The sequence below is a fragment of the Myxine glutinosa genome, chromosome 7 (assembly GCF_964187855.1).
Source record: "Myxine glutinosa chromosome 7, kmMyxGlut1.1, whole genome shotgun sequence".
NCBI classification, from domain to species: Eukaryota; Metazoa; Chordata; class Myxini; order Myxiniformes; family Myxinidae; genus Myxine; species Myxine glutinosa.
In genome coordinates, this window is record NC_136267.1 from 13,259,780 (window position 1) to 13,274,928 (window position 15,149).

The 15,149-nt window shown below is 42.1% G+C and overlaps 1 protein-coding gene across 1 annotated transcript in view; it reads right to left on the reverse strand.

Annotated features, from left to right (window-relative positions):
* Window positions 1–15,149, reverse strand: part of RNF213 (ring finger protein 213) — a 391,778-nt gene that overhangs the window by 49,148 nt on the left and 327,481 nt on the right. The window contains exons 47-50 of the mRNA XM_078781285.1: window positions 13,480–13,633; window positions 9,324–9,608; window positions 7,029–7,268; window positions 5,870–6,005 (exon numbers count right to left, since the gene is read on the reverse strand). Coding sequence (XP_078637411.1) covers window positions 5,870–6,005; window positions 7,029–7,268; window positions 9,324–9,608; window positions 13,480–13,633 — 815 coding nt within the window. The remainder of the gene's footprint in view (window positions 1–5,869; window positions 6,006–7,028; window positions 7,269–9,323; window positions 9,609–13,479; window positions 13,634–15,149) is intronic.

A 15,149-nucleotide genomic window follows, 5' to 3' on the forward strand; every position in this document is an offset into this window, starting at 1 on the left:
GAGGAAAGATTTCATATCTGAAGCAATGATGGATTCCATGACTTTACTGATAATTGAGAGAGGGCTGAGTGGTCTGTAGTTGCTGGGATCTGTTTTTGCACCTTTTTTGTGCAAAGCGGTGATGTTGGCAGATTTCCAAGCAGATGGCAGATGACCTTGAGCAAAAGAGAGTGTGAAGAGAACAGAGAGAGGGAGTGAAAGAGCGGAAGAACAAGATTTTAGGACCCGTGGGCTGATGCCGTCAGGTCCAGTTGCAGAATCAGAGTCGAGGGTTGACAGAAACTTTTCCACCTTGTCAGGAGGAAAGGACACAGAGTCCAGGAGCAGCTGGGTACGACTGGGTACAGAGAGGGATGGGTTTGGGACACAAGATTTTGAGGCAAACACAGAGTTGAGGCATTCAGCTTTTTCACGCGTGGAGTCAGCCGTGTGGCCGTTTGAGGTGAGGGAGGGGATGGAGGGGGAACAAACGCCAGAAACAGATTTGACCAGATGCCACCACGATTTGGAAGAGGGAGACAGATAAGAGAGTTCTGTCCTGAGAACAGAGAGATATTGTTTCCTGGCTCTCCTGAGGGTGGACACACACTTGTTTCGGGCTTTGTGAAAGGAAATGAGATTTCCTTCCGTTGGATTTGCTTTCCAGGAGACGAAAGCAAGTTGTTTCTGGGCAATAGCCTTACCACAAGATTCCGTGTACCATGGATGGGAGGAAGGGTATGGCAACTGAAGACGAGATGGGATAAATCTGTGCATGAGAGAGAGCAGTTTACTTTGGAAGAATTCCCAGGATGAGTTGATGTCAGAGGCGGTAGAGATGGGAGACCAGTCCAGATGATTGATGGCTGCTTGAAGACCATGCCAGTTGGCCTGAGTGAAATGCCAGACTCGGGGACGCTGAGGAGGCTCTCTGAGAATGGTCAGAGAGATGTCCACTTTAACAAGCACATGATCAGATGAGCCGATTGGAGCAGAAGAAGAGCAGCAGACATTTTCAGGGAAGTTAGTCATAACCAAGTCCAGAAGAGAAGATGCTCCGTTGATTGGGATCCGGGTCGGGAAATTGACAGATTGTGTCAGTCCCAGTGAGTCACAGAAGTCCTTTGCTGAAGAGCCATGGCTGGTGAGAGCGGTACCCACACCCAGCCAACTGGCATGGTGACAATTGAAATCACCACATATGAGGAAGAGAGAGTTGGGATGGGTAGATAGAAGTTGGTCCATGTTATCAGACAGCGAGATGTAGATGGAGTCATCACTGTTTGGTGGACGGTACAACACACATATGAACAAAAGGTGGGAGCGAAGGGGAAGCCGTAGCCAAAGGTATTCCTGGGGGTGAGGTGGAGAGAGGGCAGTGCAGGGCGAGTGAGGAAGAGAGTTTTTTATAAAGATAGCAACCCCCCCTCCAGGACGAGGCTCAGGTCTATCATACCGGAGAAGGGAGTAACCTGGGAGAGATACCAAGGAATCAGAGACATCATGAAGGAGGAAAGTTTCTGTTAAGCAGATCACGTCTGGTTTGTCAGAAGCAACCTGTACGGAGAGATCAGTCAATTTTGAGCGAAGGCCCCGGATGTTTGAGGTCCATACTGTTAAAGAAGAGGAAGGGGGAGCATCGGATACAGTACAGGGGGGGGGGGGGAGTGGTAGGGTATGATGTGGAAGAGGAGGAAGAGGTAGGGAGAGCTGTTGAAGGTGTGTCAGAGATTTCAGAACAGCTTGGAGAAAGGGAAGAATGGGGCGGACAAAAGGTTAGATGGTGATTGGGTGAGGCGCAGTGAGGTGTTGTTTGAGGAGGGGAAAGAGTGAGGCAGAAGGTTGAGGGAGATGAAGGTGAGAGTTGGAAGGGGGAAGAAGCGGGGAGGACGCTTTGAGGAGGAGGGGTGAGAGGGGAGTCTAGGAGGGGAGGAGTGAGGGAGGGTCTCGGAGGGGAGGGGTGTGGGGGGAGTTTAGGAGGGGAGGGGCAAGGGGGAAGATTTGAAAGGGATGGGTGATGGGGAAGATTTGGAGGGGAGGGGTGAGATTGGATTTTGAAAAATGTACGATTAATGGGAAACGAACATTTCTTGCAAAATGAGTTTCTTGCGACCTTCGAGTCAAAAATACGTTTGAGGACGCTGAAGGATGGGTGGAGTTCTGGAGAGTTTAGGGAATGAATGAAAGAGGCACTGTAGCTGTAAGAGATGGAATTTTTTTTTGGAATGAATAGATTTGGTGAGCAAGTCGAAAGCATCCTTTTATAGAACAAGAAGAAAAAGGTGTTATAGAATATGACAGAATACCATTCTTCAGGGGACAGATGAAACATTTTTTAATGACGTGAACACGTGATCACGAATAACGTGGTCAAAGAATGAACGAACAAATAAGAACGAAACGGATAAGAACAGAGAAGGGAATATATATATATATTTTTTTTTTTGAGTTGGGATGAAAACAGAGACAGAGACCGAACGTGGAACATGAAAAATAGAGACCGAAAGGAATTGCGAGCGCAATCGAAGAAACCGCTGAGACAGAAACAAAGCCTCAAGCCAAGGTCAGACACGGTAGCCTCCTAGTACTACACGAGGCATCAGAATATGCGACACGAACTGTACCGCCGATTCTGTACACAGGTATGAAAAACCAACACCAAGAATACTATTAGAGACACACCAATAGTTACATACACACCGAAAGAAAGATAAAGTTTCGACCTGTGGTAAAGCCGGTATTACGACAAAAACACAATTGTGAAAAGTTACTTATTAACTTCGAAAGCGTGTGCGCATGCACAGCTTTGAAGAGACGTGACGTCACGTGACTTCCCGAGACGAGAAGAGACGTGAAGAGACGTGAAGAGACTTTTGTCTGAATCTGTCCACAACCTTTTGAGATGTTGTGCTATATATAATTTTTCCCCTATCTCTCAACGGTCAAGAATCACTTTAGAAAATTCTCGAATCCACATCCAAATTTTCACCAAAACCTAATCATTTCGTCCTGGTCACATTTCCAACCTCTCTACCAAGTATCATCCAAATCTGTCCACAACTTTTTAAGATATCCTGTTGACAAACACAGACATACAGAGGTGAAAACATAACCTCCATCCACCTTCAGTGGCAAAGGCAATCACAACCTGAGGCCAATCAGAACATCAAGGAACCAAGAAGACAACACCAATACATGGCAACACCAATACTTTCCCCAGGCTATCAGCTCCAACAACCCACAACTTTACCCAAGCTACTACTACATTCTGAAGCTGACCATTTAGTAATACTTTGGCTCTGAATTTGGCAAATGGTAGGGTGTCTCATTCCTCGCACGACATGGTGATGTAAAAGAGGATGCATCAGCGGCCATACACTTCCGAATAAATCTTTCTTTTTTTTCCTACAGCCTTTAAATCCTTAATTTTATTTCAATTGAATTATATATTTAAACACTGCAGAACAAAATCTCCATGTTTGTACTTGATCAATTCAATTCAGCTGTATTTGGGCAAAATGTACGCCTTCTCGACCCATCAAATTTGCCAATCTCACTCTAGGATGGGAGAATGTCAAGATTCTTTGTCTTCTTCTTCTTCTTTCAATAAACTGTTTCAAATGAAGTCCAAGTTCAAATAACATCCCGTGTTCTTTTTCTCAAGACTGCATGGGGTTAGGTGTTCTATGAACTCACAAGTTATGTATATTGAAATGTCTCGGTAAAAATATAACTAATGGTTCCAGGGAACCTGAACTCAACTGGTCTATATCAATATGGTTAGAATATGCATAATAGAACCACAAACTATATAGTTTATATGTGCGTTTATATGTTTATATGTGTGTTTATATGTGTGTTTTCAAATATCTTTAAGTGGCAAAAGGCACAAGTTTCATCAAATTTAATCAGTATTTGTGACTTTTAGAGCTTGGACGTCGTCCAAACTGATGTTTATGGGTCGTCATGTCATAGGTCACGATGAGGTCATTTTGCGAACATCGTCAAAACCCATAATATATGTGTTGAGGTTTGTTACATACTGTCTACACACTAAGTTTCAGCCTTCTAGCGACATTAGGAAGTACCAGATTGACAAAAATTGATTTTTCAATATGGCCGCCCTGCCACGCCCATTTTTGGGTGTGCAAAGCCCAAATGCAATCCCAAACTAGTTTATGTCTTAAAGATGCTGCATAACAAGTTTCATCAAATTTAATCAATATTTGTGACTTTTAGAGCGTAGACGTCAAATTGTTTACAGACGACAGACAGACAGACAGACAGACAGACAGATGACAGATGACGGACATTGGGTGTCGACAAAAACTCAGCTGGACATAGTCCAGTTGAGTTAATAATGTTGGATTACACGAACTCTCTGGAATTCCATTTCCTTGGGATATATACAGGTAGTGAACAAAAAAATGGAAGCAACAATATAAAGTCACTAGGGCATTTGGCCACCATGTGCGGCCAGTACGTGTCGTGGCATAGAGTCCACCAGCGTCTGCAATTCTGCAGGAAGGTTGCGGCACCCTTCTTGCATGAAAAAGTCAATCCACTCACACCTGTTTGATGGAGGTGGAAAACGCTGTCTCAGGTGTCATTTCAGAATATCCCATAAATGCTCGATTGGGTTCAGATCTTGTGACTGAGAAGGCCATGACATATGGATAACATCAGCGTCATGCTCATCAAACCAATGGGCAATGACACATGCTCTGTGGATGGGGCATTATGCTGCAACATGGGGTGAAGATAATCACTTGGTACCATTGAGTAGCGATTGGCATTGACCTTGCCTTCTAAAGGAATGACTGCACCCAAACCATTCCAGGAAAATGCGCCCCACAACATTACAGAACCACCAGAACCATTCACTGTTGGAACCAAGCACTCAAGGTTGTGAAGTTCTTAAAGTTGGCACCACATGTGCATTTGTCCGTTTGTCGAGAACACGATGAAGGACGATTCATCTGATCATATGACATTTCTCCACTGCTCGGTAGTCCATTGCCTGTGCTCTTTGCACCACTGGAATCGCAAACGAGAATGACCAGGTGTAATGAGCGGTTTATGCACTGCAACCCGCTCTGTGGTATCCCGCTCTGTGGAGTTCTCGACGGACTGTTCTTCATGAAAATGGCTGCTCGTGGCCCAGGTTGAAATTTACAGTCAATGGATCTGCAGTTGCTCGCCTGCTTCGCCTTGCACTTCAAACTAATGCACGGATATCAGGATCCGAGAGTATGTGCTTCCACCCACTGTTGCCCTTTGCTGATGATGTCTTTCACTCGGAGTTCCATGCGACATCACCTTCGACACCATTGCTGGTGAAACATCAGCAAGTTGAGCTATCTTTGCCACTGAAGCTCCTGCCAAACGCACCCCAATCATCCCTCTTTCAAAATCAATGAGGTCTCCTCTTGCAGCTATGCTTGCAATAAGTACAACGAGCAACCAGGCCAGTGCAGCATTTCCCTACATGACCCTAAGCATGCTGGTATGTTATTTGCTTAATTAGCACATGGGACACACCTGTGTGGAAGCCAGATCTTGCATTCAATATACTTTGTGTCCCTCATTTACCCACATATTTCCATTTTTTTGTCCACTACCTGTATCTCTTTGTATGAGCAATCAAATTGTGTCCATATTTTATTGAAACATAATAGATGTAGTCATGTAGATGTCGTTTTGTGGAATTTTAACCCTTTGCCTGGAATACCAACTTATTGCAGTAAAATCCTGGATAGTTTCAGGCATTTCAGAAAAAAGACTTCTTGTCTTTGCTCTATAATTAATAAGCAAGTTGGTGATTTTTCAGAACATGGTCTAGGAAATATCACATGACTCTAAGCCACGTGTAATGCCATTTGATACTCACCACTATGGCTTTTCTCAAACTCAGAGATGCTCATTGTGTTATAGTTGAGGTTTGGGCGATAGTGGAAGTAGGAAATAAGGTCTCTTTGCAACTGAAGCACATTGAACAAGAATGGCAGGAGACGAACCTGTTGGTACTGGAGAAAGATGGCAAAAGGTTTTACAAACGGCCCTGAAGGTGAGGAATTACAAGACAAAAACTTGTTATCGATGGACATTATCTCATATTATAAAAGTTTAAATTTTCTCGCTTCTTGGGCAATTTTTCATTCTAACAACGCACTTCCAAAAACATTCTCAGGTAGTGACATGATCAGGTTTTCACAATTCTGTCTGTCTGATAATGGCATCAAAGTCACCAACTGATAAGGTTAATTATACGAGTTCTACCTGGGTGAGTAGATATATGACAGGATGATGCAGAGGTAGTGCACAGTATTTGCACTGGATACGCCTAGCCTGGGTTCAACTCCCAATCGGAATATAAAGTGTCGGATTAATGCCTCGCAGGCAGGGCGCTTCATGACAAAGTGCACCGTCCATCGGATGGATGTTAAGTTGGGTGTCCCCTCTATCCCACTCATTGGTAGCCATAAAGGAGCATTTGCAAAGAGAAGGCAAGTTATCATCGGCACCCTGAACAGCTTCAGTTGAATGTCAGGTCGAGCTAGTCACTTCGTAAAACACAAGTGCAAAAAACTCTCCCTGGCTGACAAGACAAATCACAAGCAAGAAATATGTCGTGCACAGCACGATACTTGCAAAATCCCGAAAATAAGTTGTTGGCCTATTGGTGGCAATGGACCTCAAAAATCATTGGTGGTTGAATTCAGTGACCAGATATGCAAATCCACTTAAAATTACAAGTCTATCGGATGAAAATTGAGGATTTTAGAAATTTGACAAAGTTGGTGACCATTGGCCTATGTTGACCTATTGACCTGTTGACCACAAAACAGTAGGCTTCTTGCTTATGACCAACTCTACCATTTGATGAAGTTTCGTGAAGATCGGTTTAAAATTGGGACCTGTAGGCGACTGACATACAGACAGACAAACAGACAGACAAAATAACGCACAAGACCAACCAATATACTTGAAAAATCTTCAATTTTCGCAAGTAATAATTGGGGCAGTTAAATAAGTAAATACTGATGTACCTCAGTGACTAGATGCCAAAGTAATGGGTTGGTAGTGCGGCCATTGACACTCTCCAATTGCAGGTACAATTGGCCAGAAGTGAGACTCGGCTCGCAGCGCCAACGTCCATTGAACTGTGGAGCCCCAACGGGCCCCATGCCCTCCATTCTGCCTCCCAAGAAGCACAGCAGCATGTTCTCGTTGTTGTGCTGGTCATTGTTCATTTCATCGTCCGCAGCCTTAAGATTCTCATTCAGATTCTGTGAAGACACGGTCTTTTCAACCCTCTGCAAGATTTCAAGAACTTCAGCTTCTGGAAATTCACTTATGCCTTATTGTATCCACTAAATGCAATGATGTAATTGTAAGGAAAACAAGATTGATTAATGAGAAGCTTTGTACAAATGCTGTCTCACCCAAATCATAACAAATAAAAAGTGAATAACCCAGATGTAAAGTGGGAATGAAATGATTTGAATTTGAAATCTCTGTGACAACATTAGTCTTTTGGTGTTTGAGATCTACTTAATAAGGACTGAGGGGTAAATGAATGCAACGAAAGCAAGGATTATGGAAAGGGAGTAAAGGAAATAAGTGTGAAGGAAAGAGACTGGATGGGTGGGCAAAGAGGGGGTGGGAGGGGAGTTGAACTTGAACAAAAGAAGTGAGAAAATTCACAAATGGTAAAATAATGTGAAAGGTTTGCAGGCAAGATAAATTAAAGTTAGATTAACCCTTTGAGTACGGGATTTTTTTTTTGATAAAAATACCCCCGGTACGGGATTAATTTGGCATTTTGGTACGGGAATACAACCACGTACTGACGATCTATTTATAGGTATAGTCGATGACGTGTTGTAACGTCATCCGTACACAAAACCTTTTCGCGGGTTGCGGCACTGGACGTCATCTGTACTCAAAGGGTTAATTAATAGTTAATGTTCCACAACATGTGGAAAAGGCAAGACAAGGCTGCATCCTATAAAGTATTGAGAAATTCACAAACTGCTTGATGATATGGAGAAATAAAAGTAGGAAGTTGAAGAAGATACGTAGGGATGAGAGGATACAGACAACAAGGACAAACAATTCAATGCAATTCAAAGAAACATTTATTTCCATAGTTTCCAAAGTAGAGTCAAACAAAAAAATATAAAAGTAATACTTCAGAACTTAAAAAACTCAGAAGGATACAATCAAGATAATATATAGGGAAGCAAACAATAAATTAATTGAATAATTATTTCTAGTGCTTGACATCAGATATTGATTTTGAGCATTAAAATGAAGTTACATAGAAAAGGGTGGCCACATGATAAGAGGAGAGAGAGCTAATTGGCTGATGTAAGCTTATGCATTTGTTACAAATATCACATATGAGGGGAAGTGAAGAATGTTTCTCTCTCCTCCTTTAAAATACAGGTTCAGGCTTGTAGAGGAGTGAAATGAGAGATTTGGAAATTCTCGGGGATGACTACGAGAAAAAGAACAAATGAACAGTCAAGACACACAAACATTATCTGTAAAAAAGGCCAGGAAAGCATGGCACGAGGTTACCGGAAATAAAGAAAAGATAAATGGAAATGAAGATGACACGATATGGCAATGAGCTGCCATATGCATCTGCAGAAAAAGATAGATATACGTTTCCAAGGAATTATAAAGGTCATTAATGATGTTTCACACCTGCAAAAAAGATGGATTGAGAGATAGGGAAAAACACGCGCACGTGCGCACACATACACACACACACCTTCGTTCTGGTTTGCCTTGCAAGTCAAGAAAAAACAACAGCGGGCTACAAGCTTCTGTATAACAAGGTGATGAAAATGAGCATGTAGCTGCAGCGAGGATGAAATGAGTCCGTGCATCACACACACATACAGAGAGAGCGAGGGAGAGAGGAGTCAAAATGGTTTCAAATTCATGAAGCATGATACAGTATGTATTCCAATGACATCAGTAAATGTGATTATCCACCACTGGAAATAACATATGACACTGGTTGTGAACTACACACAATAGGACCGATCATCAGTACCAAGTTTTACTGGTGGAGGATGACTTATGGAAATAACTTCAGCACTCCCCCTCGTAATTCAACTTCTCAAGCTCAATTATCCACGATTCCACCTCCTTTGCCGTTCATCTTGCAGAGAATGATACTAATCCTCTGAATGATATTTACAAGTTAATAAGAAACATTTTAAAATAAAATGGGAAATTAAAAAATTTGAAAATATCTTCATTCCAATAATTCCTATCAATACAATACACAATGCTTTGGAGTATTATATCTTGTACCAGTCCCTCACCTGGATAAAACACTGGAGATATTTATTTGCAAAGTCGTTCTCCCATTGTTTTCTTTTCTGTGTTGAATCCAGAATCACAACTGGAGTTTGTTGTGACGAACGTGTGTTTCTATGATCGTCCTGTTTGTTCTGTCCGAGAGAATTCAGCAAGATGTGCACAGCTGTGACAGCATTTTCCCAAGTCATGCCCAATAGTTTTCCCAACTGCTGTAGATCGCAGTTCAGATGGCCGAGCAGGAAAGGCTTCACAGCATCCACGGACGGTGTGATCATCACTTCCACAGCCTGTGGAAGCAATAATACCACATCATCAGACTGCTTCATGGCATCCTAATGGAAATTTATTATTCATGTTCCCAAAGTATATATTTACTGACATGGAAAGTGTTATGATATGGATGACCTTTTGTTGAGCATTGCACAGTGAAATATATGCAGAAAGATCTCCAGATTTATGCGTTACACTGCACCATGTATGCAAATGGGGTTCCTGACGCCATAATCCAATCACTTCTTCTTTGCATCATATATACCCATAGCAAATTTGTTCAAAATCGCATCACCTATTCACAAGTTGGCATGGCAACATACATTTTACTTAACATGACATCTGACCTTTGACCTCTTGACTCCAAAATCGAATCAGTTCATCTTTACCTCATTATACATACTTGCACCAAGTTTGACTAAGATCCCTTTAGCCATTCTTAAGTTATCGCGGTAACGAAATAATTGTAACTTAACATGACCCCTAATCTTTAACCTCTTGACCCCAAAATCAATAGGTTTATCTTTGCACCATAATGTTTACCTGACAGGACGTCTGTCATTTGACCTTTGACCTATTGACCCCAAAATCTAATCATTTAATCTTTACATCATTATACATACCTGTACCAAGTTTAAATTATATCCCTTCAGCGGTTCTCAAGCTATAGACTTATTACAAACTTTGACCTCTTGACCCCAAAATCAAACAAGTTCATCTTTGCATCATAATCGATACTTGTACCAACTTTAGTCAGAATCCCATCACTGGTTCACAGGTTATCATGGTAGCAGCATTTTTACATAACATGGAATCTGACCATGATTATGAATCTGACCTCGTGAATCTAACCTTGACCTAAAATCTGACCTCGTGACCCCAAAATCTAATCAGTTCATCTTTACCTCATATACATTCCTGCACCTAGTTTGACTAAGATCCCTTCAGTCGTTCTCAAGTTATCGCGGTAACGAAAACCTATCACGGACGGTCAACCTGAAAACATAATACCTCCGGCGACTTCGTCGGAGGTCTTCCAACTTAAAAAAATAATTGATTCCCATCGAAACGTGAAATCAATAGTGTACATATCTTGCAATAAAATGTCGAAACTTGGTCGGTCTACACACCCGAGACCTCGAGATCGCAGGATAAGAAATGGTCATGGGAAACGCTTAGGTTCTCAATCGTCCCCCAACCAGTCATTTCTCACCTCACCCACACGTTCGAAACCTCACCAACCTGAACATGGCGGACCAGCGGATAATCCCGTACTGACGCCATTATAACAACGACGATAATATGGTTATGTGGCGCTTAAAATATATAGTCGTGTCAGTAGTCACCTAATGCCAACCTCTACACCAAGGTATGAAGATCTTGAAGATGAGACAAATGTTTAAAGGAGGCAATCTCTAAACTGCTGAACTGGCGATGCACGTGTGGGACGCAAAGAGGAAGCACACGCACTTAAACTTGGGATTAATAATATTTTATTTAAAATGAATAAATAAGGAATATGGAATGTTGGGGAGCATGATGGAGGTTTTGTTTGTCAGCAGGACGTGCACTCTGCACATAATAATGACTGTACAAATAAATAGACATTTAAACGTGAATCAAAGAGCTTGGATGAATTCAATGAAAATTATATTAAAAATACAAACGCACTGTGTGATTTTAATGTGATCACTTCAAATAAATGGTTTGACAATGGTATTTTGAATTGCGAGACAGCGAGGAAATCAGGAAATGGCGCCTTTCGACCGGAAGCATCGTCCACCGTAACTAAATGGACCTTTCCTGGACCTCTCCGACAGCCTTGCGAATTCTTCCGGATGTTGTTACGTGGACTGTCAAAAACCCCGAAAACTTCCCGACTTTAATTGGTATTTTAGCCAATTTCGTAGGGAAAACACATTTTGAATTTCCCAAGTTTTTCCAGGTAGCGTTGGGACCCTGGTACATTATGTGCATCTTTACTAAAAGAGAGACGTTTGTGTGTCTGTCTGTTACCATTTTTCTCAAAGATGGCCAAACGGATCGTCGTCATACTTTCCGAGGTTTAGGCCAAAAAAAAAATATTGCTGGTCTCTGGTCAGACCAAAGTTCCTGAATTGATGCGGCGATGCGGTTTTTTTTTTTGAAAAGCATGGATTGCACATATAGTGTCCTCATGCCTTGCGGTCCGGTCCTCCTCATCTGCTGTGGCGCCGTCCAGAGAGAAATTAAAGACAGCCAATGGGACTTGTAGGCCTTTTTTTTTGTAAATAATGAACACAAGCTTAAGTTATTTTAAAATGTATTTATTCTGAAAATTATTAAGTTCTTCAAGCATATTATAGACTGCCATTTCGCTCTCGAGATCGCCTCGCCGTACCGTTAAATATTCCAATGCATCGATCGCGTCAACACTGCGCATGCGCGCGCTGACCAGAACCCGGAAATATATTTTTCTCGGCCTTATCAGTGAGTGCCGGAGAGTGTTCAAGGCAAAACAATATATATTTTTTAAATTTTGAAATAGAAAGTTGGATATTTTTCAAATTGCTCTATCGTGCCTAAGCCTTTGTAGCTATGTGAAAGGTAGTATTAAGTGATCCCGGACCCCATTCCCTTTTGTGTATAGGGAAGTGTTTCAGGCCCTCACAAAAAAATTGAATAAAAAAATTCAATTTCTTCAAAATTCCAAAAGGATTATAACAGCACCGGACAACATCAGATACCCTGCTATTATATAATACATCGTGGTTATAAAGCTCAGAGGTAATTACAATTGTACTGGACCATGGGCTGACATTAGTGGCCTGAAGTCTTAGGCACGAAGCTTGAGGCCTATGCCTACTGCCACCTTTGAATGGGATTTCAGTTGATCCCCTCACACGGTTTAGAGCCAAATTGTGTCGCACTGTGCCCTATTTGAATGGAGCCAGATTGTCTGGCTCTGGGATTCTGTTTAAGACAAAATCGCAGTGATTTAACCTTGCCTCATCAACTACGTACTATTTCTCTCTCCGAGGCAGCAGTCGTATCGGTTGAAGGAATGAACACAAAAGCATGTTGAGAGTTATTTCGATCTTGGGCAGAGTATATTAAAGCCAGTGTGACTTGGTGGCTCTCTAAGATGCGAGAGTTCGTCGGGACTCTGCAATCTTCCTTGAATGTTAGCCTTATCTTGAATAAATCTCTTGTACATTGTCCGGACTTCAAGAAGTGCTTTTCCTAGGTAATGGGTTTAAAGGCAAAATCCACAACACCTTCACAAGGCCCATGACGCCTGTCGGCTCCAACCTTTCGATATTTGATGATCCCATTAATAGTCGCTTAGGTTGTTTTACATGGAATTGAAAACTTGTATGGAGGACATGGCGATTGTAAATATCACACTTTTGACGATGTCTTAGGCTTATCAAAATGGCGGATGCATGACCCTTTTAGTTGGCAATTGTGGGTGAAGCCAGGACTGCTGTCAAACCAATGGGTACAGAGAGGACAAACACATACTACGTACACCATAGCTCCATTACAGTATAATGATATGTCACGTGGACTCTCACAATTTCCTCATGATGCTCCACCAGCTGAGATGGCTTATAATTTCATCATCAGTTTTAGATAAAAATTTTATTTCTGACAAAACACCTACAACCGACAAAACACCATGGCATGTGAGGAACCTGAACCCACCTAATGTTACGAATGCACACCTTGAACGGAAAGCAGTTAATTTGTTTGTGTATGGAATCAGGCTGCACCCCTCACCCCTCCCCCAAAAAACATAACTCGCCACGACAGTTGGAGAGTCTCCAAATATACATCCCAGGTGATAATACAGGAACATTTGGTCCAATGTATTGGCTGCAAATAAAATACATAGCATTCCATTACCTGCTCATTTTGTTGGGCACCCTGCAGAAGAGCCAAGTGTGTGAGTGCTCGGAGCAGACAAACATGCGGACGGGAGAGACCCCGTTCAGGAAGAACAAGGGTTTCGCTCTCAGGCCTCCCCAAAACGTGGCCAACCTTGGTTTCATCCTTAATCCTAACAACATGGAGCACACAAACATAAAACAGAAGACATTTCAAACCTGTTTTATTATTAGGTACTATTACATGTATGCTTTCTGTCTCTCTGTCTCTTTCTGTCTTTCTCTGTCTGTCTCTTTGTCTCTCTCTATGTGTATGTGTGTATGTGTGTATGTGTGTGTGTGTGTGTATGTATATATATGTATGTATATATATATATATATATATATATATATATATATATATATATATATATATATATATATATATGTATATATATATATATATATATATATATATATATATATATATATAAATAAAATACATTTTATATATATATACAGACTTGGAATTTAATAAGGAATATATATTTTTTCTTGACTTGGGTTTACTTTCTGAACTCAGTATATCAATCTGGTGAGTTTATTTTACGCTTCGGTGATTTCTTTGTTAAAAGAACCATGTCACTGATTGTCTGTCACAGCAAGAAGTCAATAACAGGATTATATTATATCACAGGTGGCGTGACAAAATGTACGGACAGTACATTTGACGATTGGCTTCACAATCGGGTATATAAGGGTTGTTGCATTCTGTATTAGTGGAAAACAACTGCTGCACGTCTACAAAAGTTATTGCCGCTTCCTCTGGAGATGGTCCGTCAACTCGACAATGCTGTTTGTCATGGAGTGGTGGCTTTACGAAATTCGGCATGAAAACAGCGTGCTATTGTTCGGCACGTATGGCATCACTCAAGGTCAGGTGTCAAAGATCCTGAAACGAAATGCTCAGAGGGGTGTCCCTACTCCAATACCGAGGCCAGGACATCCCCACAGAACCACAGGGAGGGATGATCGCCAGCTGCACCGGTCAGTCCGCAATGGCCGTACCAAGTCAGCTAATCGGCTTAGGGCTGAGTGGCAGCAACTGACAAATGTGCCTGTATCCAGAAGGCTAGTCAACCAATGACTGCTTCAAGCAGGCTATCACGCCAAGCGTCCCCTGAGAAAGCCACGCCTGACCAGACAACACCGCCAGCGCCGATTGCAGTGGGCCAGAGAACACCGCCAATTGGCAGCCAGGACACTGGAATCACGTGATCTTTCCGTGACGAGTCTAGATTTCTGGTCTATCGTCAAGATGGCTGCATCCAAGTGCGCAGTACAAGTGCATGAAGCCTACAAACGAAGATTGTATAGTGCCAAGAGTCCAAAGCTGGAGGTGGTGGGGTGACCGTTTGGGCTGCTTTTCATGCAGGTGGCAAAAACTGACCTGGTTGTTCTGAATGGAAACCTGAACCAGTTCAAGTACAGGGCCATTCTGGAAGAAACATTGCTTCCATTTGCTCGTGCAGCCTTTCGAGAAAACTTTGTCTTCCAAGATGACAATGCACGGCCTCATCGTGCTCGCATGATCCAACACTTTCTTGCTGACCGTGGTGTAGAGCATATGGAGTGGCCTGCCATGTCCCCGGATATGAATCCGATAGAGACTTGTGGGCAGAATTAATGCGTCAAATCGACAACTTGGAC